Below are 12,280 nucleotides of genomic sequence, written 5' to 3' on the forward strand. Positions count from 1 at the left end.
ACTTACTGTGGTGTCTTCACCGCGATGAGTCAACTGCTACCGCTCCCCCGTCGACTCCGCCTGCACTTCTTGGGGTGGTGGAGTACAGGAGTCGACAGGAGAGTTCTTGGGGATCAATTTATCGCATCTAGACTAAAGGCAATAAATCGACCCCCGCTGGATCGATCGCTGCCTGCCAATCCGGCAGGTAGTGTAGACATACCCTTAAATCTACAAGACCGTAATTAGGCCTTCACTTTTGTATGGTTCTGAATGCTGGGGACTGAGGAAGAGAAAGGGGCACATATTGAATGTAGTGAAAATTTAAAATATTAAGGTGGATTCTTGGAGTTATACAGGTGGACCATGTTTGGAATGAACAAATTAAGGGAAGTGTGAAAGTGGTACCACTAACTTTATTTAAAAAGTTCTCTGCAGAGAAATGGTTCTAGGAACTGGCTGTAAACTCAGTGCTGACAGGGCATTTGCGTTTAAACAGTGAGATCCTTCAACTCCCTCCAGTGCTGGGAATCAGGAGATCAGTAGCAGTCTGGGCTAGTCACTGAGACATAGAAAGGGAGAACTAGAGCACAAGAGAGGGAGCCTCAGGAGCCAGCTCCCATGGTGATGGAAGCGGGATACAGAGGGAACTAGTAGCAGAGAGTAACGCTGCCCAGCTCAGCGTGCTGGGAAAGGCACAGAAACCGTCTCAGTGGGGACAAGTGCATTACAGAGATGCTTAGGTATGGGCATGTGAAAAGAAGATTGGAAGAATATATAGGAAACAGGGTGTTAAACTTAGAAGTGGAGGATAAGAGAAGGGTTGGAAAACCTAAACCTAGGTGGATGCATGTCATACAAAAAGATTTCATTAGCTCTAGCCTAGCCAAGAAACTTCAAGACAGTGGAATAGAGAAGGAGGACTCCAAGAGCCGACCCTATATAGCTGAGATTAAGGCTAGAAGAAATAGATGGAGGCTGAGGACACATGGCTGGAAACTGTGATAGTTGGAAAGGCAGAATAGAATCGCTAGCTGAAGAATGGGAGTGTGGATCTGGCCAAATAACATCGCTTCCATTTAAAAATGTGCCCATCAGGCAGAGTGTTTTAACCAGTGCTGAAGCCTTCTCCATCTGCTGTTCAAAGCTTTTCTCCTGCAGCTGCAGTATCTTGGCAACCTGACAGTACTGGGCAGAGAGAGCTTGAGAGTCATTTAAAGCTCTCTCCAGCAGAAGAGTGAGGTTTTGAGCAGATACGATTATTTTCCCAGCCCTGCTCCAAGTCTCTTAGCCAGTCTCTATTCTCCAAGTCCTAGTCAGGCACCTTCTGCCCTACATTTACTGTTAGTTTCTACTTGTAAACTCTGAGTGCTGAGATCTGATATGTCTAGAATTCAGTAATGTCTGAAATGTCAGCGCTTAGAATTTACGAGTAGAAAACTTGATGGGGATGGCAGGAGAGGGAGGAAATTGAGTAATGGGCAAAGAGGCGCATCTTCCCAAGATCTCCCTGAAGGGAGCTGTCTTCACACACCCTTGGGATGTGCACAGACTGTTCTCCTGCAGACTATGGGAAATACTGGAGGAGGGAGCTCCCAGATACCTGCACTGAAAGCATCCTGCGCCATGCTCAGCATGTTACCTCATCCTCAAGTGAGAATGTAGGCGAATGTCAGTTTGGTTTAAAGGGAATCGGCTCTCAGCAGAGCTAAGTCCAGCGTTTACACTTGGCTTTAAAATGTCTGTTCTATTTTTTAAATAAAGTTCTCTGCAGAGAAATGGTTCTAGGAACTGGCTGTAAACTCAGTGCTGTCAGGGCATTTGCGTTTAAACAGTGAGATCCTTCAACTCCCTCCAGTGCTGGGAATCAGGAGATCAGTAGCAGTCTGGGCTAGTCACTGAGACATAGAAAGGGAGAACTAGAGCACAAGAGAGGGAGCCTCAGGAGCCAGCTCCCACGGTGATGGAAGCGGGATACAGAGGGAACTAGTAGCAGAGAGTAACGCTGCCCAGCTCAGCATGCTGGGAAAGGCACAGAAACCATCTCAGTGGGGACAAGTGCATTAGGTGCTTGGTTCCTAACCCAAGGGACGAGTGGTGTTTTGTGGCTGCATCTCTTTAAGGCCATGCCTACACTGCAGGCGCTACAGCAGCACAGCTATGGTGCTGTACCTTTGTTGCTGTAGTGCCATAGTGTAGACACTTAGAGCAACTGAAGGGGTCTTTCTGGCACTATAGGTAAACCACCTCCCTGAGTGGCGGTGGCTAGGGCCACAGAAGTGTTCTTCCATTGACCTTAGAGCATCTGCACTGGGGGTGGGTTGGTATGGTTATAGTGCTCAGGGACAGGAATTTTTCACAGCTACATGGAGAAAACTTTAATCGTAGACCGGGCCAAAGAAAAGCACTTGTCTGCAGAGTGGCACTGTGACTCTCACTGAGGTGCTCCATCATTGCACAATTGCCCACGGGTGTCCTTTTAACCAGCAAGTGGTGGACTGAGTTTGCACTCAGGCCCAGACTCCCCAGGGATGTCTGTGACTCTGCTCGATTAGGTCTGAGGTTGGAGTCCTGTACACAAGAGGGTTCTGTGGGTCTCACTCTGTAGAAGGCTGCTGCAAGAGCATACACTGTTCTGCTTTTATTAACCAGGAGACTGGGTTGGAGTTAGGGTCCCCTTGTGCAGATTCCTTCCTGCTTATGTCCTTTTCCAGCACCATCAGACATGCACTTTTTTTAGTAGTCAAGACGAGTGGGGGCTTAGAATCCATTCACTGTTCAGTGGAAGGGCTGGGATCTTCAGTCTGCAACTGCAGAACTGGACCATGGTACTGGAGCCTTGCCTCTTTGGTTTGGTCCTAGCTCTGCTCCCTCCCCAGGCAGAATGGATGGCACTCATCTCTGCGGGGACCCTGTAACCCAGATGGAGGCCAGATCATACCCAACCTCAGGAAGGGGGGTGAAATTGGAGCATCCTTGAGGGGCTCTGTATATTGGCAGGTAGGGAGCAATGTTGTATACCCCTCTGTGGGGCTCACTATGGTACCTCCACAGCATTCCCACTCCCAGCTGCCTTGGAAGGCAGAGGCTGGCTGCAAATCCACGCTGATGTCTCCTGTATGGAGAGAACTGCTTCTAGCTGTCCTCAGGTGCAGGGTTGGGACTTGTCTCCGATCTGCCAGCTGGTCCAGTATGGGAAGTCCCCAAATCCAGGTGTTCTGCCTCATCACTCATGACCAACTCCTGAGCCACCAGACAAGCCCTTCAGGCTTCACACCATCCCACTTCTCCTTTTTGCCTTGCACAGGGGTTTCCTTGCCCTGCATCGGCCTCTAATGTTGTAGTATTCAGTATAGGTCTCCTGGCTACAGTACCGCATGTTAGTCTTCCCCTGTGTCCCCCTCCCCTCCTCTTTCTCCCTGATGTCCCTCGCACCAGTACCCTTTGAGTCCCCCCAGAACTCCCTCATAGCATCCTTTTTCCCTGCAAAGACTGGTAGTACCCATCCCTGACTGGGACTTGTAGACCTCCCCCTTTAATTGCTGGTTTCTGTGTTAACAGCCACTGTTCGGGGCACCCCCAGTCACTATGGACACCTTTTTTAAAAGGCACTTCAGGAGGAAGGTATCGTCGTTGGGTTTCCAGCATGCCAGCGTTGTGTCAGTGCCCACTGGCAAAGCCAGGCGGCGCTCCATGGTGGGCATGCCCTCAGCCTTGCTGGCACAGCGCCGCCGCAGGTCCAGTACCCAGCTGCAGAGCATTTCCTGCCTGGGCTCCCCAGACAAGGGCAACCTGAGCCCCCGGCGACGCTCCAGCACCACCCCGCCCCACCTCAGCCCCAGGTTTGCTGTCCAGAAGAAGCGCGGGGGCCAAGTGCGCACCATTGATACCCAACTCATGGGCCCCTCCATGCTGCTGGCCAGCCTCATCCAAGTGAGCAAGGCAGAGGAAGGGAGGCGGATGGCTTGTGCCGAAGGCTCTGGATCCGAGTCGCCCTGGGAGGAGCTAAAGGAGGGCTGTGGCAGGGAGGAGACTGTCGCCTCAGGAGCCAGGTTGGATCGGCGTGAGCTGCAGGCCAAGCTTCCCCCCAGGAGCAGGCGCCCTGCCCTGCACCCTATCAGCATGAGGTCTTTCCTGCAAGCTCCAGGCTGCCTGCGCTACCACTCCGCCCACCTCCTACCTGCAGAGTTTGTGTACAGCAAGGCAGCCTGCGGACTGCAGGGGTATTACCGACGCCTCAGCCAGCCACGGCTCTCGGGGGAGAGCCCCAGGCCAGGTGCTCTGCTCCCACCATGCAGAGCACGGCTGGCTGCCAAAAGATGGAAGGTTCCTCTTAGAGCCAGGCGGCCATCAGAAACCATATATGAATGCTTGGGAACGGAGCCTGCCTATGGCAACTATGCCAGTGCCTTCCCTAAAGCCTGGAGCCCCCGGCTGCTGTATGTATGGTGTTCCCAAGTGGCGGGGAGAGGAGAGATTCAGAGGGATAGTCCAGGCCATGGCTGGGGCAGTACTGAAGGGAGCAGAGATTGGCATAGGGTATCTAACTTGTCTGGCTTGGGGTAGGGAAGGTGAGAGCATGGGCAAAAGATCTATCTGGCTTTAAGATTCTACTCGATAAGTTTATGGAGATGGTATGATGGGATAATGTGATTTTGGTAATTAATTGATCTTTAAATATTCAGGGTAAATAGGCCTAATCCCCTGAGATGGGATATTAGATGGATGGGATCTGAGTTACCCAGGAAAGAATTTTCTGTAGTATCTGGGTGGTGAATCTTGCCCATATGCTCAGGGTTTAGCTGATCGCCATATTTGGGGTCTGGAAGGAATTTTCCTCCAGGGCAGATTGGAAGAGGCCCTGGAGGTTTTTCGCCTTCCTCTGTAGCATGGGGCATGGGTCACTTGAGGGAGGTTTCTCTGCTCCTTGAAGTCTTTAAACCACGATTTGAGGACTTCAATAGCTCAGACATAGGTGAGGTTTTTTTGTAGGAGTGGGTGGGTGAGATTCTGTGACCTGCGTTTTGCAGGAGGTCGGACTAGATGATCAGAATGGTCCCTTCTGACCTTAGTATCTATGAATCTTAGTATCTGAGTCCCAAACCCCTCTGGATCAGGGCAAGTGGAGGGGGTGGGGAGAGGGAGCTGGAGGGTCTGCATAGGGCCTCAGGGTAGGATGAGGGAAGGGGCTAGCATAGTACCCTCTGGCAGGCCTAGCTGCAGCTCCCACCCATGTGCTCAATATGTTTGTGGACTAGGAGAGGCCAGGGAGTCAGTGTCTCCATTTCCTTCGCTGCTGATCAAAGGCCACTCAGCCTCTTGTCCATCTGTGTGTGTCTGACTGGCTGCTGAGTTTGCTTTCAGGCTGTTTGCAGTCCCCCTGTGCTTGCTGGCTTCTCTCAGCTGCTGGCGCCAGGTGCAGGCGTGAATAAGGGATCATGAGAGGGGTTTTGGAAGAGAGGGGATGTTTCTGGGATGGGGGGAAGGATGTGTCCAGTTTCTCCAGTTGGCTTGCTCTGCCCGGCTCCAGTGGCTGCTGGGCTCAGAGGCTGCATGACTCCTTGCCCGAGCAGCTACTGGAAATGGCACTGCCATGGTGGGAGGAGTCAAAATCTTTGCTGAGATGGTCGGTCCCAGGTGAATGGCTGTTGACCTGGAGACAGCGAGAGCCTCTTGTGAGCTGGGGCCGTAAGCTACTTCCCCCACCTCTCACCGCACTCCGCCCCACTTCTGCTGGCTCTTGATTCTCTGTTCATTTGTGACATTCAAGTGAGAAGGTGCATCTCTGGGATGTCTCAATGTCTTCGGAAAGAGTCCCCACCCTTGTGACCTTCACCCTCTTTGGGAAGAGGGGCTACTCCCAGCAGGTCAAGTCTGAAGCTCTTTGTGTGTAATGTGACGCTCCTGAGTGGGGCATCAACCCCTGGGGCCTCTGGATCTAAAAACATGAGCGTCTACTGCCTGGGCAAAACCCAGCTCTGTAGCTCAAGGGCTATAGCAGACTCCCAAGCCACTCTGTGGCCCAGCCACCGCTAGAGGGGCATATTGTGTAGGTGTGGCTTGTGAGACCCCATATCTCACCACTGCAGGGAACACTTCACCGGCTCATCCTCATGGCCTATGCTGGGAGGGTGGGTATTGCCCAGTCTGTCATTAGAGTGAATTCCACCTCAGCTCGGGTTTCTGGCTTGGCGGAATACTACTGAACGATGCACTGCCGCCCCTTAGCGTTCCCTTCCTTCTGAAGGGCTCATGATGCCTTGCATGCATTCATGTTCCTGCCTGTTTTTTATAGCCACCCCTCCCTCTTTCTTCCAGGAAAGCCATCGCCAAGTCCAGCCTCCAGCACATGGTAGCCCAGCCGAACCCCACACTAGCCCTGAAGAGTGAATCAGAGAGGCAGATCCGCAGCACTGTGGACTGGAGTGTAGGTTGACTTTCATTTTCCTTGGCGCTTGGGAGGGGACTCTCTGATGTTACAACAGCTGCACTCGGGTTGTCGCCATTCCCAGGAGGAGGGCTATAAGGCTGTACCAGGTGGCTCCTGTTTTGACACACGTAGCCTTGTGGCTAGCAGCTGGTGCTTTCTGATGTTGCTGGGTAAAGCGCCTTGATGCTGGGGAAAACGGACAGTGCATTCACACTCATTCCCCACTGCTACACACAGCCATCCATTCGTCACCTGGGAATGGAGACTCAGTGAGTGGTGGGAGGCACTGCTCTCCTTGTCAGAGATGCACAAGCACCTCTGCTCCAACTCCTGTTCTGCACAGGCAAAGCTGAACCCATTGTGAGCTGCATCCTCAGAGGCTTCGTCCTGGCGCAGGGTGGGGACAATCCCTCTCTACAACTGTGGGGAGACCTAGCTGGGATAGTGCCTTCTGCTCTGGGCCCCTCATCCCCAGAGGCCTTGTGTTTGGAAGCTGAGAAAGGATGGTTCTCACCTGGAACACTGTGAAGGGCAGGAACAGTCAGGGGGCTGAAAGGATTGACCTGTGAGGAGAGAGGCGTCTAGTTGAGCTCGGCAATGAGCGAGTGGGGACATGACAGTCTGCCAGTAACGGAGTGAGGGTGCAGACCTCTGGATGGGACACTGGGTCGGAGCATGTGACGGGAAGTAAGGGGAAAATATAAGCTGAATCTCGGGAAAACTCCCTAGCAATGAGGTGAATTTGCCCAGGAGAATCCTCTCCCAGACAGCCCCATTGTTTACAGCTAGATGGGATAATATCCTACAGGCTGTGCTTTTCCATTTCTGACAGATCTGGGCCACGGTGGGAGCTTTGGGCAGGTTTCCTGGAGGTGCCCTCGCTCTGGAGAGTGGGGCTCTGTGCAGCCTGCGATCACGGGGTGCCCCATAGGCCCCCTTCAGCTGACTGTAATATAGCACAATGTATTTGTGGGTCTGGGATATTAATCATGTTGGAGGTGACTGTTGGGATCCAAGGCTAGGCAGTGTGGGAACTCTTGTGGCCCATTGGAGAAGTGCAACGTATCTCATGTGCCTTCCAGGAAACTGCAATCTACGGGGAGCACATCTGGTTTGAGACGAGCGGCTCTGGGGATTTCTGCTACGTAGGGGAACAGAACTGTATGGCCAAGATGCTGGTAAGTCAGGCACAGTGACCCCTTCGTCAGCTCGGCTTGGTCTATGAACAAGACTGCTGTGCCACCTAGTGGAAAAACCTGGGTATCCCTTTCTGCACTCAATAGCCTGGAATTTCTCAAATGCGGCCACCATGGTCTTTTTTTGCAGCCACAGCCTGATTGGTGGGCGGGGGCGGAGAGAGTAGCAGCTCCTCTCCTAGGGCTGCCATCAGTGGTTGAGCCTTTTCCCCCTCTGGGAAGACACAAGCTGGAGGAGCAGACAGCCAATGTGAATTACCCGCTTTCCCGGGGGTGGTGGGGTCAGGCTCCAGTCATGGGGTGGCTGGTGGCAGGCTCCACCCACATGGCTTCAGGCTCCATCCTCTGGGCTTGAGGCTTGAGTCTCCGTTCCCTGACTGCGCAGTGGCAGGCTCTAGTCCCAAGCTTAGCCCTCGTCATCACCTCTGGCCCCTGCTGGCTCTGTACCCACCTTCCTATCCAGGGCTTAATTTGTCCCTAGGCTTGCTGGGGCTGAGTAAGTCTGTTGTGAAAAGTGATATTTGTATATTTGTTAATATCACTTTTCATAGCAGACTTCCTAGCTAGTCAGTCCCCTCCTCCCCAAAAGCAACCAGAAATGTAAAAGAAAAAAGACAAGAACATGCAAAGCACCTTATTTATTTGTTCTGTTTATAAAGAATAGAGACAAGTATACATTATTATTATTATTTATTGAGTCTGCAAAAAAAAAACCTACATAAATAAATTACGATGATTTGGACATGTGTATTTGCATATTTATTGGTTTTTCCTAAAGTTGAGCAATTATTTTAGGAAAAATTGTCAGAGCAGCCACCAGCAAGAGTTGGTGGCTGCACTCTGAGCCCACCAAAAAATCTGTTGAGAGAACCCCAGTGGAAGTTCTCAGGCATTCTGGAGTCCAACAAAGAAGGGGTTAACACTTGTGGGGCCAATGAGGGAGATGGAAAATGTTCTGCTCCAGACTCTGCCTGCTGCTAATGCTGCTTTGAGTCTGAAAAGTTGCTGCATCTGAGCTGGCAGCAGGCGCCAAGGCCTCTGGATATCTCTGTGGCTATTATCCAGCTGACTGAGTTGCTACAGAGTTTCTGTGAGGGGGTGTTGTGACCCCAGATGCCCCAAGAGAGAAGTTAATTCCAGAATTTTCCAGGAAGGATCTTGCAATAAAAGGAAGGACCAAGAAATGGAAGCCCAAGCCCTGCAATTACGTGACTGCAGGCTGGGTCGCCCATAGGGGCAATGCCCTCAGAGACACTGCAGCCATCCCCCTCTAAGTGCAGGTTGCATCCAGCTGTTAGTGCTGGGGCCTGAGGATGGTGCCCATCCAATGGCTGTTCGTTGGTCTGGGTGAAATGAGCTTGGGGTCTCAGTCTGATGGGCAGCACCAAAACCGCCACAGATGGCAGTGATTGGCTGCCTGGTGCCAGTGTCAGAAGAGATTGAGGACTGATTGGCCAATGGAGAGTGCCTTCGCCTCTTGCCCCAGGGCAGAGCTGAGGCAGGCTGGGGGTGAGGCATTCAGATCAAGGGACAAGGCTTTTACATGCGGTGATCCTAAGGGTATATTTGTTCTTTATGGCTTCCCATCCTGCAGAGTACTGAGCTGCTCGCTCTCAGGAGTGCCCGGCTGGGAGTGGAGGAGGAGTGAGTGGCGCTCCAAGGCTTCCTGAGTCTAAATAAATACTGATGTTAACATAAGGGCTTTTCCCTTTTTCAGCAGAAACCTCTGACCAGACGCAAGTGTGCAGCCTGCAAAATCGTAGTGCATACGCCCTGCATAGAACAGCTGGAGAAAGTGAGTAAAGCCCAACATAGGCTGCTCCTGGGCCTGACGAGCTGGTTACCCCTTACCTGGGCAACATTCAGCATGGGTCCAGCATTGTGCCCCATGTGCTTTGGTTAACCATTGTCATGACAGGCAGGTGCCTCCTGAGGGGACATTAGTGAGGAAACAGAATTTAAGCAGATCTCCTGGCATTTTAGCCCCAAGGGCTGGTGAATTGTTCCTCGGGTAGGGGGTTGGATGAGGATCCCAGATATGCACCAAATGTCCCAGGAAGCTCCCAAGCCTGCCACACTGAACTCGACTCCAGTAGGTTTCCTTTATCAGATGGTTTTATTGATGCTTCTCTTGTGTGTGTTTAAATCTGCAGATAAATTTCCGCTGCAAACCTTCCTTCAGGGAGTCGGGATCAAGGAACATTCGAGAGGTGAGAGACTCAGCTGGACTGCTTGCTGTGTTTGCCAGGACAAAGTCCCGTCCCCTTCTAGTTTGGTGGCAGAGGGCTCATGGTGCCGAGGAAAAGGCTTAGCTGGGTTTGTTGTGAAAGCAGCAGAAAGTCTGGGCATTTTCAAGTGTGGCAGGAGCCCCTGAGTCTGTGCTGCTTATGAAACCTCTGAACGTGGTCACCCATCCGGTGGGGCATTTATTTGAAATGCACCTGCACGGGATTGGTGCTAGTGTGGAGTGAATCTCAAATGATTCATAGGAAGATCCGCTTCTGGTCAGTCAGCTGTTGATCTGCATTCTCAGAACCTCCTGGGCCTGCCAGGCTGTGCCAAAGACACGTCAAGGCAAGCCTTTCCCCGGAGGAATTTCAGCCCATGTGGTGCTGGCCCTGAGAGAATGAAAGAACAGTTGAACTTTTGCAGGCCTCCTGGAAAGTTTTGTGTGTGGAGTTTGGGGAGAAGAGCTGGGTTTTTGCTTTATGGCCCAGCCCAGGTTAGCTGCACCTATTGCCACAGTATGTGAACTTGACCCTGGTTAACCCCTGTGCACCCCTTACCTGTGGGGACTCTGGTGTATGTCAGGTCCGATCCACTTCATTTCTCCCAGACAGGGCAGGATTGCCCCTACATAGTCTGTACTGCATGGCTGTATACAGGCCAGGTTAAATATGCACTCTAGCACTTTAAACCATTTTCCCTGTGGTGCCCATTGCTGCCATCTCTCCGGTGTGCACTACAGTGCCTTCCAGGAAGGAGTAAATGGCTGCCTAGCACTGAGGTAATGCCCCCTCAGGAGCTCTCCTGCAAACCTCTGTGCTGCAGGGGTGTGACCAGCAACAGCACCCTCTGCCTTCCCTAGGGATGTGGAGCTCTCCATGGTGCTGAAAGGTAGGGGTGGAGGGAACTGGAGAGTATCTACACAAACTAGTCCTAAGGCAGTTCCAAACTAGCAGACATGTCTAGAGGAGCTTTTGGTAGGACACAGGCCAGGGGTCTCCATGGGCCACACCTGGGATTCACCTGAACAGGTACTGCACTAGCTTTTAGATTAGAAGCATCCGAGGATCTCTCCTCTGCGGTCTCCATAGAGAACCTAATCCAATCTGTTTCCAAGGTGCCCATCAGTATGGTATCTGGGGTCTCTTATCCCTCAAACTTACCTTACCAGCTTTAACCAGGAAATAGGGGTTAGATCCCAGACCCTGACTGTGCTATAAGGAAAGCGCCCTCCAGAATTCATCATTCCCACTGCTGTACAATAGGAAACAGAACCTAGAGAAGAAAGAATAAACAAACCTGTGGACATGTGGACAGCAGCTGTTCAGCAGCAAGGGGGGGCAGAGAGTGCTCTTGGACTAAGCAGCAAACTCAGACTCCCCTGTGCTCCCCACCCTATGTGCCTTCCTTCTCCCCTCCAGGTGGAGGTTTAAAATTGGGGGGAAGAGAAGATTTAAACAGATGCACCTCTTCCCTTCCTCATCGCCCAGTACAAGGTGAGGGAAATGTACTGCTGCCTCCTCCCATCGCTCCCTAATATTACTCCCCTGGCTGGGGAGGGTGGACGTGCCATCCCCGTAGCGGTTAGGGACCGGCACTGTGCTTGGCTGTCCCCTGTCACAGAACGAGCTGCCCCTGCCCCACGGGGCTCCCAGACTCGGGCACAGAGAAAATGGCTATGTTTGAATGATCCTGCACCTGTCGTTGCCAGTGTGAGGAGGTGCCAGTTCAGACAGGACCTGCTGGCTGGCTGACATTACATGGATTTAGCTCCACTCATGATTAAGTTGGAGGGCTGGGAGAACCAGGTGAGCAGAAGGAGTTCGGAGGAACTTAATTTCTCTCCTCAGTGACTGCTGTGGTCTGGAGCTCAGCAATTTCAGCTCTTTGCCTTCATCATCTGTGTTCAGAGCCGCAGGTGTGTCTGCTGTGACCATGAGGTGGGGCATCTGTTTTCCATTAGGCCTGTGGCAGAGAAATGGTTTGCCATGGGGGAAGCAGCGTGGATTCACAGCATTTCTTTTTCTGATTATTCGTCATAATTGTGACACTTCCTGGGGTACCCAGGGCTGTGAGGCAGTCTTGTCTGTGCCTGTGGTGTGTCAGCTCTCTGTCTCCACCAGGCTCTAGCAACACAAACACTCCCCTCCAAGCTTCTGCCGGCCTCATTTTCTCTCTGCAGGTTAGCAATAGGCACACCCCAACCTCCCTGTCCTCTGAGCATCCACTGTAGAGTCCAGCCCCTGCTCCACTGGACGCTCACAGAATTACTAGGCCTGCTATCCCAAGGCTGACTACACAGCTCTTCTAAATACACAGCACTTACAAGTATTCCCAGTGAAAACAAGAATACGTTTATTTTCAAAGAGCAGAGAGACAGGTGACAGAATATTGGAAACAAATGCTTAGGTATAATACAAAATCACAAAATTTCTAGACACTAAATATA

General features: G+C 51.9%; 1 protein-coding gene across 24 annotated transcripts in view; it reads left to right on the top strand.

Annotated features, from left to right (window-relative positions):
• DGKZ (diacylglycerol kinase zeta) overlaps positions 1-12,280 on the top strand; it is a 104,927-nt gene that overhangs the window by 61,125 nt on the left and 31,522 nt on the right. For 14 of the 24 annotated variants that reach the window (XM_043515635.1, XM_043515632.1, XM_038405204.2 and 11 more), the window contains 4 exons: positions 6,298-6,406; positions 7,492-7,587; positions 9,323-9,400; positions 9,759-9,815. In XM_043515635.1, the coding sequence (XP_043371570.1) occupies positions 6,298-6,406; positions 7,492-7,587; positions 9,323-9,400; positions 9,759-9,815 (340 nt within the window). Of the gene's footprint in view, positions 1-3,540; positions 4,419-6,297; positions 6,407-7,491; positions 7,588-9,322; positions 9,401-9,758; positions 9,816-12,280 lie in introns of all 24 variants that reach the window. The other 10 variants (XM_043515624.1, XM_043515627.1, XM_043515626.1 and 7 more) reach the window with 4 other exon arrangements.

This window comes from Dermochelys coriacea, chromosome 6, assembly GCF_009764565.3.
Source record: "Dermochelys coriacea isolate rDerCor1 chromosome 6, rDerCor1.pri.v4, whole genome shotgun sequence".
Classification (NCBI taxonomy): Eukaryota; Metazoa; Chordata; order Testudines; family Dermochelyidae; genus Dermochelys; species Dermochelys coriacea.